The sequence below is a fragment of the Diabrotica virgifera genome, chromosome 6, assembly GCF_917563875.1.
Source record: "Diabrotica virgifera virgifera chromosome 6, PGI_DIABVI_V3a".
Lineage (NCBI taxonomy): Eukaryota > Metazoa > Arthropoda > Insecta > Coleoptera > Chrysomelidae > Diabrotica > Diabrotica virgifera.
Window position 1 is genome coordinate 235,055,156 of NC_065448.1, and position 16,563 is coordinate 235,071,718.

At 33.2% G+C, this 16,563-nt stretch overlaps 1 protein-coding gene across 15 annotated transcripts in view; it reads left to right on the forward strand.

Annotated features, from left to right (window-relative positions):
* Positions 1–2,691: 2,691 nt before the first annotated feature.
* The window catches only part of LOC114335908 (protein unc-80 homolog), a 180,207-nt gene continuing 166,335 nt past the window's right edge, over positions 2,692–16,563 (forward strand). For all 15 annotated transcript variants that reach the window (XR_007699013.1, XM_050654754.1, XM_050654762.1 and 12 more), the window contains exons 1-2: positions 2,692–2,837; positions 7,840–8,006. Coding sequence is in view for 14 of the 15 variants with exons in the window: in XM_050654754.1 (XP_050510711.1) it covers positions 7,912–8,006 (95 nt within the window). In the remaining variant the exon portion in view is untranslated. The remainder of the gene's footprint in view (positions 2,838–7,839; positions 8,007–16,563) is intronic.

The following is a 16,563-nucleotide window of genomic DNA, read 5'->3' on the forward strand; positions in this document are numbered from 1 at the left end:
TCCTCTGACTACATTCAAAACACGGCACTTGTCTAGACCGAACTGCATACTAATATCATTAGAGAATGTTTCTACAGTTTTTAGCATCTCTTCCAGGTGTTCTCGAGTGGAAGCCATTAATTTCAAATCATCCATATACAACAGATGATTGAGCTTCGCTACCACAGTATTATTGCTTTTAATGCTAAAACCTGAGTCATTGGAGTTTAATAGCTGGGAAAGGGGGTTCAAAGCTAAACAGAACCACAATGGACTCAACGAGTCTCCTTGAAATAGGCCCCGGTTGATTGCGATATTTTCGGTTTCGATATTGTTTTCACCAGGTATTTGGAGGTGAATTTTAGTCTTCCAATCTCTCATTATATGCCTTAAAAAGGTCACTATGTTATCATCGACTTTGTATATTTTCAATATATCTATTAGCCATTCATGCGGTACTGAATCAAAGGCCTTTTTATAGTCAATAAAAGCAGTAAAAAGGTTCCTTTTTTTAGTGAATGCCTGGTTAGAAATGACTGAGTCGATGATAAGCTGTTCTTTGCAACCCATGGAACCCTTAGCGCATCCTTTCTGTTGAGGCTCTATGATATTGTTTAGAGCACAATGTTGGTAGATACGCCGGGTTACACAGGATGTGACCAATTTATACAAAGTTGGAAGACAAGTAATTGGGCGGTACTTGGATGGATCTTGGGTGTTATTTTGATCCTTGGGTATTAAATAAGTAGTTCCCTGAGTTAGAAATGATGGTAATGCCTGCGGATTAGAAATAACATGATTAATTAATGTTGATAAGCACTCATGAATACTCCAAAACTTTTTAAGCCAGAAGTTCTGAACTCCGTCTGGTCCAGGAGATTTCCAGTTATGAAGCTCTTTGATGACATTTGAGACTTCTTCAGTCGTGAATGGTTCGTAGTTAGCAGTGACGTAGTGGTGACATTTGTGCGTCGTATCTTCTATCCAGCCAGCATTGTTGTTAAAAACAGCTGGTGTGGAAAGTTGATTTCCCCAAAACTCATGAATTTCTTCTTGGCTTGGGTAAGACTTGTCGACACTTTCTACGGTGGAATTGAGTTTTCGGTAGAACGCCTTCTCAGAGTTCTCAAAAAGTGCATTGTCACATTTTCGGTTGTTACTAACTTTATACCTTCTTAATCGTCCTGAATAGACGGAGAGTTTTTGTTTTAATGTATCCAGACACTGTTGGGCTGTGTTATTTTCTGGATCGTATCTCGAGTGTCTTGCAGTGCTCCGCATTATTTCTTCAGCTCTCTTAATGACTTTTCTACTTGTTACACCTCTTATATATTCTGTGACTTGACCAATATCCCTACGCAGTAATTCAATTTTTCCGAGAAGTCTTTTTTCCCATGGTGCAATTCTGTTACCAGTCCTTCCGTTATTAGTACCCCGTCGTGTTCTGATCTTAACGCCCATTACATTGGCAATTGCTGTTGCTGCACAATAGATTAGCATATGCAGATATTCCAATGTGTGGGCTTCTACGACATAATTGGGTAGGACTTCAGTGTTCACAATTTGTAACAGCGCACCTAGTTGCTTACAAGAGTTTATTCGTGGTAGCGGTGGTCTGCTAAGTGGATTTGTTCCATTAAACTCTTGTACGGCACGAGCCATTTCGTTTGCTAGACTATCGCGCAACTCGTTGTTTTCCTGCTGTGTATTGTCAGGTTGAGTTTCTGGTATGGGAATCTCAGGGATCTGCTCATCAAGGATTTCATTAGGGACTTGATCTAAAACTAGCCCTTGGTTGTTAATCTCCCGTTCGACTTCGCTTTTGATCGTATTGCGTCTAGCCTCTGGGATAAGGTTGTTTCTTATGATTACCCGGTATTGATCTGATACTCTTTGCTCCGATACTTGAATATCTGGGTACTCCCTGCAAAATTCGGCATACAGCTGTTGTCTGTAGCCGATCGTTTCTTGACCGAAGTTTGTCACCTTATAATAGGAGCGCAAAATGCTTTCGTTAATGGACACAGTCCATTTCATGCGCTGCCTCGGTCGTCCCGCTTGAGTGAGCGCCGGCTGATGTTCCAGCGCAGCACCTTCAGCGGGTGGAGCTCTTGCTGTTGTTTGGCTCGCTTGTGGTTGTTGTTGTTGTTGGGCTGTAGCTGATTGTATGACAGGGGCCCGCCTCCTCAACACCCTGCCACCGACGTCCCGCATGCTGTCACGTCCAGCGCCGGCTCCAGACGTGCCCTGGTGATCCCCAGGCAGCGATCCTAAACATAAATTATTATTCTCCATTCTCATGGGTGTGCATTTTATACCTACTGCCAGGTGTCAGTTTTTGTTCCACGGCAAGTATCCCTGCTACTCTCTGGGTACTGGCGCTACGAATACCCAGAAAGCATCCCCCATTCGCAGGGGGCCGCGCCTGATAGAAGAACTGACAAAAAACTCCCACAGGGTATTATTATTATTATTATTATTATTATTTCTTCTTTACTGGTCTATACTTAGATTTTGACAAATGTATCAAAATTGCAGAGATTAATTAATAAAATTTGACTCAAAAAGTGAACTAATTCAAGGCTTATTTTAAAATTCATTGTTTTTTTGAGAAATGGTTGATAACTAAAAAAAAACTGAATTATTTTCAACCCAATGATCACGCGCAGATTTTCACAATCAATAGTTGAGACATCACATCCTTCGCACAGAATCCGAACGGAGTAGATGGAAAATACGGAAAATGGCATTTCCCGCTACGTAACATTTTCCAGTTGCTGTTTGTAAATTGTAATGGGTCTGTGATAGAAAGCTCAAAATGTATTGGTTAGGAGAGTAGTCTAAGATTTTGTATAAAGGTAAGAAGATGGTTCTTTCTTTATTATTCAAAATTGGAATTAGGAAATAATATAACAAATTGTAAATATTTTCAGATTTGTATTTATACTGTTGGTTTAATAAGTGAAAAAGATAATAATTTTAGAACATTAGCAGTAAAAGTGGTTTACAAATTTCTACGCTATTTTCTTTTGTTTTCCTTCGATGCCATTGGTTCTGTTTTATAAACATATTAAGCAAAAAAAACATGTTTGAGACTTTAGAATATTTCAAGTATCTCAAAAGTTTTTTTAGGTAACATATTGTTCTTCTTAACGTGCCGTATCAAGTCCCCTCATTGACGTGGGCGATTAACATGACAAAACTGTCTCTGTCTCGAGCTATTCTAAATTGTTGCTCTGCTTTCTTTATTCCTGTTCACTCTCTGATATTTTTCAACCAAGTTTACTGTTTTCTACCAATTCCATCATATAAGTTGAAAAATATGCTACATTTGTCAGAATTGCCGTCCATGGTATTTTTAGTGTACGTCTGTGTAGCCACATTTCAAAAGCCTCCAAACGATTAATGGTGGATATTTTTAATATCCATGCTTCGACATCATATGAGGACTGGTCAAATGTAACATTTAATCATGCGCTTTTGAAGTTGAAGTTGCAAGTTAAGGTCGCCTCATATTATAATGCACGTCGCGTTTTCGGCACGTAGCGTTTCGTTTGCGAAAAATATAATTTAATGGTTTTTAAATTGAACCATTCATATTGTGCGTATAAGACACGTAACGTAGCGTATAAGACACGTTACGTCTGCGTTCGGTTCATTCGAAAACAATATTTTTCGGATGTTGACAGCTACGGGTCGTTTTCCCCTCGTTGTTTATTTAGGTATTTCTTTGAATTTGATACAGAGTATTTAGACCGGTCAGTATCGTCGCCCTCGCTAGCGAAATTATTCCTATTCGATTTTTTGCACAAATTTACTCAATGTCCTTATAACATATCCACAGGGTGCCAGACGGTGCCGCGCCGTGGTCGAAAAATTGTTTAAACAATATTTTTTAAACAAATTCACAAAAATATTTTTTCATTCGAGCAATATTTTTTTTAGATAATTTGGGTAATTCTGAGCAAAAAAGGTTTCTTGTCATTTTTCTCTAAAATTGCGAAAATGGCTATTTTCAAGGCTTAATAACTCGATTAAAAATTATTATAATGAATTTCAATAAGTGACCAAATCAAGTTTCAAACAACTTCTTCAAGGTCCTGAAGAGATTTTTGTCATTATTTTATTACAAAGCTGTTATTTTTAACTATTAACAATTACCGCTATAGTCCAACTGTATCGTCGCCCTCGTTAGCGAAATTAGATTTTTTTGCACAAACTTACTCAAAAAGAGGACCTTATAACACATCAACAGGGTTCCGGGCGGTGCCGTGGTCTAAAAATTGTTTAAACAATTTTTGTTAAACAAATTCACAAAAATAATTTTTTAGTAATAATTTAATTAAACCCAAATTAATAATAATTTGAGTTATTCTGGGCAAAAAAGGTCTCTTGTGATTTTTCTCTAAAATTGATTGTTGTCGAGTTATATGGCAATTTCCGCATTTTTGCAAGATACGTTTTTTGCTAAGAATAACCCAAATTATCTAAAAAAAATCGTTCGTAATGAAAAAATTATTTTTGTGAATTTGTTTAATAAGAATTGTTAAAACAATTTTTTGACAAGGGCACCGCCCGGCACCCTGTGGATGTGTTTGTTATAAGGACTCTTTTTGAGTAAGTTTGTGCAAAAAAATCTAATCGAAATAGTTTCGCTAACGGGGGCGACGATACAGTTGGACTATAGCGCTAATTGTTAATAACTAAAAATAACAGCTTTGTAGTAAAATAATGACAAAAATCTCTTTGGGACCTTAAAGAAGGGGTTTGAAACTTGATTTGGTCACTTATTGAAATTCATAATAATACTTTTAATCGAGTTATTAAGCCTTGAAAATGGCTTTTTCGCATTTTTCAAATTTTTAATCGCATGTAACTCGACAACAATCAATTTTAGAGAAAAATGACAAGAGACCTTTTTTGCCCAGAATGACCCAGTTTATCTAAAAAAATATTGCTCGAAATGAAAAAAATACTTTTGTGAATTTGTTTAAAAAAAATGTTTAAACAATTTTTCGACCACGGTACCGCCCGGCACCCTGTGGATATGTTATAAGGACTTCTTTTTGAGTAAGTTTGTTTAAAAATATCGAATCGGAATAATTTCGCTAGCCGGGGCGTCGATACTGCTCGGTCTAATTTAAAAAGTAGTTTTCGAGGCAATTTGTCATGTAAACATGTGTTGAGACAATAAACACATCTGCACCGCACCAAACTGAAACCAACGTAAACGTTCTATGTATGATAATGTGAATGGGCAGTCCGATTTCCGGTCTGCAAACGCTACGTGCCGAAAACGCGACGTGCATTATAATATGACGCGACCTTTAATCATCACAGAAGAATGACCTCATTTTTAAAAATGTTGTGCTATGCGGGCTATCTCGATTCTACATTTTATCTCTTTATCTGAATCTAGTTGTTCAGTAATATGGCAACCAAGATATTTAAAACTTGGGACTCTTTGAATTGTATGACGGAACGGCTAAACACCATGTATTTTTTTGGAACATTTTATGTTTAAAAACTCAAACATGAAGTAAAAACCACTTCTATGTAATTGGTATATTTATTAAAAATTTTAAAAATCCCAATGGATTGAAAAAATGTGTCCAATTCAGAACGTTTTCGGACCTATCAGTCCATCATCAGTAAATTCGAATACTTGCTAAATAGCCCCAGAACCAAACAATGGTTGAAATTATAATTCAATCTACATTATATTGTAGTGATATTGAACAGGCTAAACGCCGATGTTAAAAGATATAACCTCCGGGAACATGGTGAAACTCTACCAGGAAACCTAATCAACCATCTTACGCCAACGTTGACTACCAAGTTTTTCACTTGGTAGTCAACAGTCACTTGGTAGTCAACGTTGGCCTAAGATGGTTGATTAGATTTCCCGGTAGAGTTTCACCCTGTTCCCGGAGGTTATATCTTTTAACATCGGCGTTTAGCCTGTTCAATATCACTACAACATAATGTAGATTGAATTATAATTTCAACCATTGTTTGGTTCTGGGGCTATTTAGCAAGTATTCGAATTCACTGATGATGGACTGATAGGTCCGAAAACGTTCTGAATTGGACACATTTTTTCAATCCAGTGAGATTTTTAAAATTTTTAATAAATATACCAATTACATAAAAGTGGTTTTTACTTCATGTTTGAGTTTTTACCTTTACAGCCCATTATACAGCCAACCTAGGGAACTACCCTTTTTAGATTATTTTATGGTTATGCCAAATTCTCTTTCCACTGTGCCAATGGCATTTAAAAGCCATTGCAATCCATTCATGTCATCACTTAAAATAATTGTATTGTCTGCATATATGATTGTATTTATCAAAATTCCATTAACTCTCACGCCCCATTCCAAATTATGCAGCGCTTCTTTAAATATTCTATCTGAATATAAATTGAACAACAGTGGGGATAGTATAAAAGCCTGTCTGACACCTCTTTGTATTCTACATATTTCTGTTGACTTTCCATTTTTGCAAACTGATGCTTTTTGATGCCAGTACCTAATTTTTCTATGATTCGTACGTCTTGACTATCAACTCCTTTATCCTTTAATAGTTTAATTAATTTGTTGATTCTATACTCCATCAAAGGCCTTTTCATAGTCAATAAATATAGCAAAGACGTCTATCTGCAATAACACATTTAGTGCAGAGTGCGTCCCCGGTTCCCAGTCCATTTCTGAAGCCAAACTGTGTTTCATCCTGGTGTTCTTAATGGTTAGTTCATATCTTCAATTTATAGTCCTTGGGACCACATGTAAAATAATTATTTATGACCACACCGTCGAAACTTTTTGTACTTGTTATTTGGGTGGAGTCGGGCAAATTTGGAGCTTGGCGCATAATGGTAGTGGGGCGTTTGTCTGTCAAGCTGTCACGAAGTTGTCAATTTTATGCAAGAAAAAAAATTATAACCACATTGGTAATTTTATTTTAATCAATGGTATAAACATCGAAAACAATTTTGTCGGACAAAATTATTGGGCCATATGACGCGTCAGATACGCCAAACATGGCAAATTTATGAAAATAATTAATTTATTACCACATGGATAATTTTAACAGAATCTACCATAAAACCTTTTTACAATAAGGTGGTAACCTTGTCGGACAATTTTCACGGGGCTTATGCGCACCGAAGATGCCAATTTCCTGTAATTTTTTTATTTACAACCATTTTTCCGACAAAAATAGGAGGTTATAAGTATTATTCAGAGATATTCTAAATAAAAAAATCTAAGTGTCCGACTTCCGGGATTAAGTTCTGTTAATTAAGACATCACTAGTTCTGTTCTGTGATGTAGCCCTGCATAGGGATTTTAACAAATATTCGCGGTGTGCAAGTACTTGGAAAGGGAAACGAGAAACGACCGTGCGCGAGTCGCGGAGAAATATTGCAACTATCTTAAATAATTCATATTGTCAATTGAAATTGTCAAATTGACGTATATTTCATACCTTCTGTCATTGACGCAGAAAAATTATATATTGCTCCACAATATTGATATGATATGCAATTATTATATAAAGGTAAAAATTAATTGTATTTTGCTTGCAGTACTGCATTTTAATAACTGATTTTATTTACTACATACAATTGTTTACGTTTGCTAAACATAACCTGCATCTTATTTTTTCTTCTTATTATTTTTTTGGACTATGGTCTTGACAATTATCCAGCAACCAGGACTAATATAATTGGCCAATATAATTAAAAGTGCGAATAAAAGTACAGAGCGTAGAAATAGAGGTCGCTTTGCCGAACTTGCACGGTCCCAATACCTTTTATAAAGGATTTTATGGTTATTTTCATATTGTGGTTTATTTCAGGGCATGCCAAACATAAAATAAGATAAATTTTAAGTGCTAGGTATTTGAATTTTGTTAGAAACATTTATTAAGATGGTGGAATCTGAAAGAAAGTGTTCTGCGGAGATACATTTAGCTGACAATGCTTTGCCAATACCCATACAAATATTTTTATGGAAACAAGTCGGGTGAGTATACAATAATGTTATAAATACAACATTTTCACAATAATTATAGACGGTTGGATTTCAATACTTATGAAGTTTCACGACTTTATAGACCTGGACGCGTCCAGGTCTATAAACCCGCGTACCAAAAAAATTTATTAATACCGAGCTGAAAAGTTGTTAATAGTCCCAGTAATGAAGCTTAAAATAGGACAAGACCTCGCATTTTTTACAGAATGGATCGATTTGCATGAAAATTTGGAATTAAATTCACCTTACCCTCTATTTCAAGATCTATATTGTGGTGATGGGCGCCTTTTATTTTTTAAAGGTGAAAACTACCCCTTATTGCTAAAACCTATAAAAAAAAAGGGTAAAAAGGGTGAGAGGACCCCGCAGAAACTTTATGGGAAATGGCTCTATGTCAAATGCTCTGAAACTTTGGGTTCTGGTAGTCCTTGATGTGTGGAACAAAAGACTCAATGGGCGCGGAGCTCCAAAAAATCAAGGTTTTAGGATATATACCTCTGAAGTTATAGGTAAAGTGAGGACGTTTGAGTTGGAATAAATTCATTTTCTCGAAAATGGGCGACTCTGGAGATAAATTACAAATCAGGTCGATTTTTATTTTTAAATTATAATTTTTGGCATATATATCATACTCGTGACGTCATTCACCTAGGCGTGATGACGCAATCGATGATTTTTTTTAAATAAGAATAGGGGTCGTGTGATAGCTCATTTGAAAGGTTATTTAAATCTCTATTCACTGATATAAACACTAACATAATTATTTATACACGGTGCCCAAATTTTTTTTAAATTAAACTAATTAAAATGTCAATTTACAAAATAAACATTGCTTATTGCTTAAATTAAATGTTCAAACTGCTAAGAGGCAGATGGGTGGCAGCTTTAATATTGAATTTAAGCGAAAAACAATATTTATTTATCAAATAAGCATTTTTTCCTGTTTAAATATTTATGTAAATTATGTAAATGTTTATATTACTGAATAGAGAATTGAATAACCTTTTAAATGAGCAATCACACGAACCCTATTCTGATTTAAAAAAATCATCGATTGCGTCATCACGCCCAGATGGATGACGTCAATAGAATGACGTAATTTATCTCCAGAGTCACCCATTCTCCAGAAAATGAATTTATTCCAACTCAAACGTGCTCACTCTACCTATAACTTCAAAGGCTTATATCTTAAAACCATGATTTTTTGGAGCTACGCGCCTATTGAGTCTTTTATTTTACATATCAACGACTATCAGAACCCAAAGTTTCAGAGCATTTGACAGAGAGCCATTTCCATAAGGTTTCTGCGGTGTCTTTTGTTCAGATGCATTACATAATGATTGTCTAATACTCTAACTATTTTTATTGACTATTTCTACCCTTTAAAAGTTCATTTATAAGGGTGGAAACTGCCCCTATTTGCTCAAATTTACTCAAAATTGCTCAAAAATGCTTAAGGAGAATAAAATTTTATTCGGATGATTTATGTAATAATGGTTTGATATTCCTAATATAATTTCTGAGTATTTCAACCCTTAAAAATTTATTTTTGAAGGGTGAACACTACCCCTTATTGCTAAAACCTATAAAAAGCTTAAGAGTGAAATTTGTTCAGATGCATTATAATATAATGAATGTCTAATATTCTAACTACACTTGAGAGCAAAATAATCGACTAACTTGCTGAATAATTGTACACGTGGAATTTCCTAAACCTGTTGCCCTATTTGAGTGATTTTTTTAGTATGTTATAGCCTTATTATTTTTAAGAAAATCGATGTAATATTATTGTTGCTATACAGGTAAAGGTCATTTTATACCGGGTGTAACAATCATACTGTGTTTTCTCTTAAAGTTCGGAACACCCTGTGGAGTATTCTAGCTTATAAAAAATATTTAAATGAAAATTCAATTGTAGGCTTAGGCTTTATTAATATTTTCTTTTTTGACTCATTTGCTTATGTTGGATAATAAAAAAGTTAGGTACGTTTAAGAAAAAAAAACACCCTATGATTGTTACACCCGGTATAAAATGACCGTTACCTGTCTAGCATTAATAATATTACATCGATTTCTTAAATAATAAGGCTGCAGTGGCATGCTGAAACTTTTCAAGCGGCCCGGTGATTTTATAGAAAAGCGGCCTCCCATCTTCATTTTACCTTCCATTATCAGGATTTTTTACTCGTTATTTATAAAACAAAAACAAAAATACAAAAATATAAATTATTTTTAAATCAAACATAAAACTTTGAATTCAATGATTTTTTTAAATTTGCTGTTTTTTTTTATTTAAGAATAAATTAATAATTTATTCTTAAATTTATTAACTAAAATTTAATTAATTATCTTAAATCTTAAAAATAATAAATATTATCACATGTATGACAATATTGTTTGCAGTAAGGCAGAAATCATAATTTCCTGAATAAATACCTAAATATGAATTTTTTGTAATTCAGATAACAGATAACAGTAAAATAAAATTTTGAGAATTTTTCAATTATTATTAGGTATGTATTCAGTTGAATTTTAGTAAATCAATTATACAAGAAAGTACAAATACAAGTACAGTACAAATGCTTTAATTTAACAATACATACAGTCCAAAAAATGAAAGAATACCCATGAACGATCACATCAATCACTTATTTTGTATTTGCTGTCTTTTTCTATAACAAACGTTTGTTATTTATAGAAAAAGACAGCAAATACAAAATAAGTGATTGATGTGATCTTTCATGGGTATTCTTTCATTTTTCCGACTGTATTTAAATGTTAATACATCGCAATAATCTAAAAATTATTTTTTTGAGCAGTAGATTTTTGAAAAAATTCGTCGAATATTTCATAATTTTTAAGCTCGTACAAAGCGTCTATGACGATTTACCTTGATCAAATCGTTTTTCGATATTTTTAATAATTTGAATAAGTTTCTCATATTTGTGGAAAACGTGCAAAAAGTTTTTGCATTTTTATATTCTGGAATATTTATTAGATGTTTGAAGGAAATTGCAAAAACCATAAATATACTTGTATGTATGAAAATAAATATTATCTGTAGCAATCATTTATGTATATAGAGTCTTATTCTAAAGTCTTGAACTATATTTTACAATTAAAAAGATTTAAATTGTTTTTGAAATGTTTTGTTAATATCATTCGATTAGAAATTAAAAAAAAAATTGTTACATCTAAAAATTTTTGTGAATTTTATTTGACCGGCCTCAAGAGGCCGCGGCCTCTCGGCGATTGCACCGTTTCATTTATATGGCCAGCACGCCACTGTAAGGCTGTAACATCTAAAAAAATCACTCGAATCGGACAACAGGTTTAGGAAATTCGAGACTTCTAACGTGTACAATTCAGCAAGTGAGTCGATTATTTTGCTCTCAAGTGTATATTTATTGACTATTTGACCCTTTAAAAGTTTATTTTTAAGGGTGCAAACTACCTCTAATTGCTCAAATTTGCTTAAAATTGCTCAAAAAATGCTTAAGGAGGATAAAATTTGATTCGGATGATTTATGTAATAATTTTATTCATTTATATTCGTTCCGCCTAAAAGGCTATAGCGGGATAAGATGGTCAAAAATGCCCCCGCACCGATCAGCCCCGCTACTTATGTTTTCGATAAAGGATATAAAATTATACCCTCATGCAAATTTTTAGCTTCCCAGAGGTCCTAAAACGTCTTAAATCGAGAAAAGAAGAATTTTTAGGTTTTATTTTTTTGTGAACGCAATTTTACTTTAAAAAATCTGAAAAAATTCAAGAGGTTGTATCTTTTGAATACAAAACAACCTGATTTTTTTCAGATTTTTGTAATGAAAAATGAACACAGGAAAATTTTTTGAAATTTTCAAAAAATTTTTAGGTTATGATAATATGATTTGGCCAACTTTTAAATAGTATTTTTTTGTGTACTTTTTGCCGTTCTTTTGAATGGCAGAGGCAGAATTTTTAATATCTGAGCGGAAAGAACGAAAAAATCGAAAAAACCGTTTTTTGCTGTCTCGAGATGCATCTCGGGACAGCCAATTTTAGGATTTGGGATCCTGACTACAACAACTGAAAAAAACTAAAAGTGTGAATTTTGTCATAAAATTTGGTATGTGGGGTTATAATAATATTTGAAACAACTTTTCCAAATAACTGTTTCCGATATCTCTAACGCGAAGCAAATCGAATCGCATATATTGAAAATTCACCCTGTTTGTGGATTCGCAGTAGGCCGCGTTTAAAATTTAAAGTCCAGTTGACTATTTTAAAAATTGTGAACCATCACCCTGTATGACTGTGCAAAATTACAAATCTGTATAATATATTTTGATAGCCGAAACATAGGGCTGTCTTCATCTTAAATGCGACACACTGTATCTTATTAATTTGATAATTTATTGCAACTAACATAGTCGTATTTTTTATAGATTCAAAATATACAATCAAAATACTGACTAATTGAACTGATTCACTAATTTTATCATAAAAAGTTCAAATTGATTGCATTGAAGTATTGAACCAATTAATGATTATTAATATAATATTATTATAATAATTAATATAATAAGTGAGTTTTATGTATAGAAATAGTAAGTATCAAGTATCTGGGAAACGGCTTGCACGATTTTTATAGGTTTTGGTGGGTAGGGGTTTTCTAATGCAGCCGATATTACAGTGATAATTACATTGTTGTCAGATTTTCCGTTTTTCTGGAAATCTTATGAACTTTCTTATTTCAAATGGAACACCCTATATATTTTTTGTGTTTCGAAGTCCTTTAAATATACTGATTATTTTTCATGTTATATTCCCTATACCTAAATGCCATAGTGTCAGAAGTATCGCTACATTTATTAAAAAAAATTTAAACAAATTATAAAAATCAATTTTTTCGGCCCGTGTAGACATTATTTTACGTTCTTTGGATCATTGGGAACAAAAAAGGTATTTTGTAATTTTTCTCTAAAGTTAATCGTTTTCGTGTTATAAACAATTTAAAACTAAAAAAATCGAATAATGACGATTTTCAAGGTTCAAATACACAAATAAAAAATAAAAAATTATTTTTGAAACTGCGGAGTACCCAAATTCAAGCTAAACCCTTATTCCAGGGGCTCGTTATAAAATTTTGGAACGTTTTATTCAAAAACATTGCTTTATAATAAATGTTAATGAAGAGCATATGAGAGGACGGGCGAACGGGATGCATTAACAACTAAAAACAATATTTTAGAATGAAACCAGCTCAAATTACTTACTGTTAACTGCTAAAATAAAGCTTTAGCTTGAATTTCTGTACTTCGCGTTTCAAAAATAATATTTTTGATTTGTGTTTTTTAACCTTGAAGATCATCATTATTCGATTTCTTTTCAGTTTTAAATTATTTATAACTCGAAAACGATTAGTTTACAGAAAAATTACGAGAAATTTTTTGTTCCCAATGGGCCGAAGAACTATGTCTACCTTGGCCGAAAAAAATGATTTTTATAATTTGTTTAAAAAGTTTTTTTAAATAAATGTAGCAATAACTCCAACATTATGGCGTTTAGGTATACTATTTAATATCGGCCACATTAGAAAACTCCTACCCACCACAATCTATAAAAATCGTGCAAGCCGTTTCCGAGATAATTGAGGGTTTCCATACATAAAACTCACTCTGTATATTATATTATATTATTACACATTAATTGGTTCAATACTTCAATGCAATCAATTTGAACTTTTTATGATAAAATTAGTGAATCAGTTCAATTAGTCAGTATTTTGATTGTATATTTTGAATCTATAAATAATACGACTATGTAAGTTGCAATAAATTATCAAATTGATAAGATACAGTGTGTCGCATTTAAGATGAAGACACCCCTATGTTTCGGCTATCAAAATATATTATACAGATTTGTAATTTTGCACAGTCATACAGGGTGATGTTTCACAATTTTTAAAATAGTCAACTGAACTTTAAATTTTAAACGCGGCCTACTGCGAATCCACAAATAGGGTGAATTTTCGATATGCGATTCGATTTGCTTCGCGTTAAAGATATCGGAAAAAGTTGTTTCAAATATTATTATAACCTCACATACCAAATTTTATGACACAATTCACACTTTTAGTTTTTTTCAGTTGTTGTAGTCAGGATCCTAAATCCTAAAATTGGCTGTCCCGAGATGCATCTCGAGACAGCAAAAAACGGTTTTTTCGATTTTTTCGTTCTTTCCGCTCAGATATTAAAAATTCTGCCTCTGCCATTCAAAAAAACGGCAAAAAGTACACAAAAAAATACTATTTAAAAGTTGGCCAAATTATATTATCATAACCTAAAAATTTTTTGAAAATTTCAAAAAATTTTCCTGTGCTCATTTTTCATTACAAAAATCTGAAAAAAATCAGGTTGTTTTGTATTCAAAAGATACAACCTCTTGAATTTTTTCAGATTTTTTAAAGTAAAATGGCGCTTACAAAAAAATAAAACCTAAAAATTCTTCTTTTCTCGATTTAAGACGTTTTAGGACCTCTGGGAAGCTAAAAATTTGCATGAGGGCATAATTTTATATCCTTTATCGAAAACATAAGTAGCGGGGCTGATCGGTGCGGGGGCATTTTTGACAATCTTATCCCGCTATAGCCTTTACGGATTCATGCATACAAGAATCTACAGGTCGAGCAAGTCTCGTAAATTTCACGATTGCGAGCCACGCTTCACGCAACCGTGTTTGCGTACTTGTGTTTCAAGTTGCGTGGTCGTGCGGAGTTATATTTACCAATTCGCGCAATCGTAATGAGACGCTGTGTCAGGTGAGGTGTTTGAAAATTTGTGTAACTTGATTGCTTGATTCTGTGGTGTGAAGGTGGTTAAACCTTTGTTTTATTTTTTTTGTTTTGTGTTTTTTGGAGATAACACAGAAAATACAAGAGGGCAGCATACTTTGCAAAACAACTGTTACAATTTGAAATCAACAATTTGTTAAGTTGTTGTCTTGCAGGTAAAAAAAGTGACTTTTTAAAAAAATTATATCTTGGAAACTAAAAATTATTTTTATTTATAATTGAAACATGTAATAGTATAGTACTCTCAAAAAAATTTTAGCCAAAAATATTCATTTTTGTAGAGTTGACTGCAATTTTTCGACAACAGCCCTTTTTTGCGGTGAGCAGCATAACAAGTCCAGTCTCATCTGAAATCAAAGTTTCTTGTAGTTTATACCTCTGGCTAGTGAATGAACAAAGGATTTTTTATTAGATGAGGTCATTTTTGTTTTATAAAAAAAACTACTTTAAAAATGAGAAAAATTGGGGTCAAAAATGTGTTTAAACTTATGTAAAATCTTCAAATTTCATTTTTTTTAATTCCTTCATTCATATTCTAGCCAGAGGTATAAACTACAAGAAACTTTTTGATTTCAGATGAGACTGGACTTAGTTATGCTGCCAACGCAAAAAAACTTAAACTCTACAAAAATGAATATTTTTGGCTGAAACTTTTTTTGAGACTACCTTAAGTACTATACTTTTACATGTTCCAATTATAAATAAAAATAAATTTTAGTTTTCGAGATATAATTTTTTTAAAAAGTCACTTTTTTACCCACAAGACCAATGTAACCCCTTAAAAAAATGTTTGGAAGAATATGTTTGATGGCCAAGATGCATACATATATTTAGAAGGAAAGTTCCTGATTTCTGTAGTATAATACATAATACTGAAGAGGAAGTAGCCCTAAGCGCCGGACTCCACTTGCGATTTGTAGTTGTGAAGATTGAACACATTCTTTCAAATAGAAGTCAATCCATGATTATTTAGTGACAAATGGATTGACTTGTATTTGAAACAATGTGTTCAATCTTCCTGATTACAAATCGCAAGTGGAGTGCGGCGGTAATAACACCAAAATATTCCATAGAAGGTACACAGACATTGAAAAATTCCTGGAATATCCCCGAAAACATGTTCCCTGAACATCCCAGGAAAATCCTGTGTCAGCATTTTAAACATTACCTGAATGTCTTATTGGAACATTCCATGAATGTCCACGAATGTTCTCTGGACATTCAAAATATATTTTGTAGACATTCCCTGGATATACCAGAAATACAGTGATGAGCGCTCTAATAACCGGCAAAATAGCACAAAAGATGTATTAAGTAGTGAGATAAAAAGACATGAAACTAGTCGAGCTGGGAAATTTAGCGATATTAACTTATACATTTAGATTGTATTGATTGTGTTACCACCTTCAGACGAGTTTGGAAACTACCACTGTCACAGTGACAGTTTTAGTTGACATACTCCTCCGATATGTGTAAAGGTGGGATCAATATAACGTAAATTTAAAGGTTAATTTCGCTAAATTTCCCAGCTCGACTAGTTTCATTTCTTTTTATCTCACAACTAAATATGTTGCCCATATTTTGCCGGTTATTAGGGCACTCATCACTGTACATCCTTGCTGATGTGACAATACCTCCTATCTGTTTTTTCATGAGTTTTGTATGAGAGATGGAAAAACATGTTTTAAGGTCACCTCCTGTGTTCATATG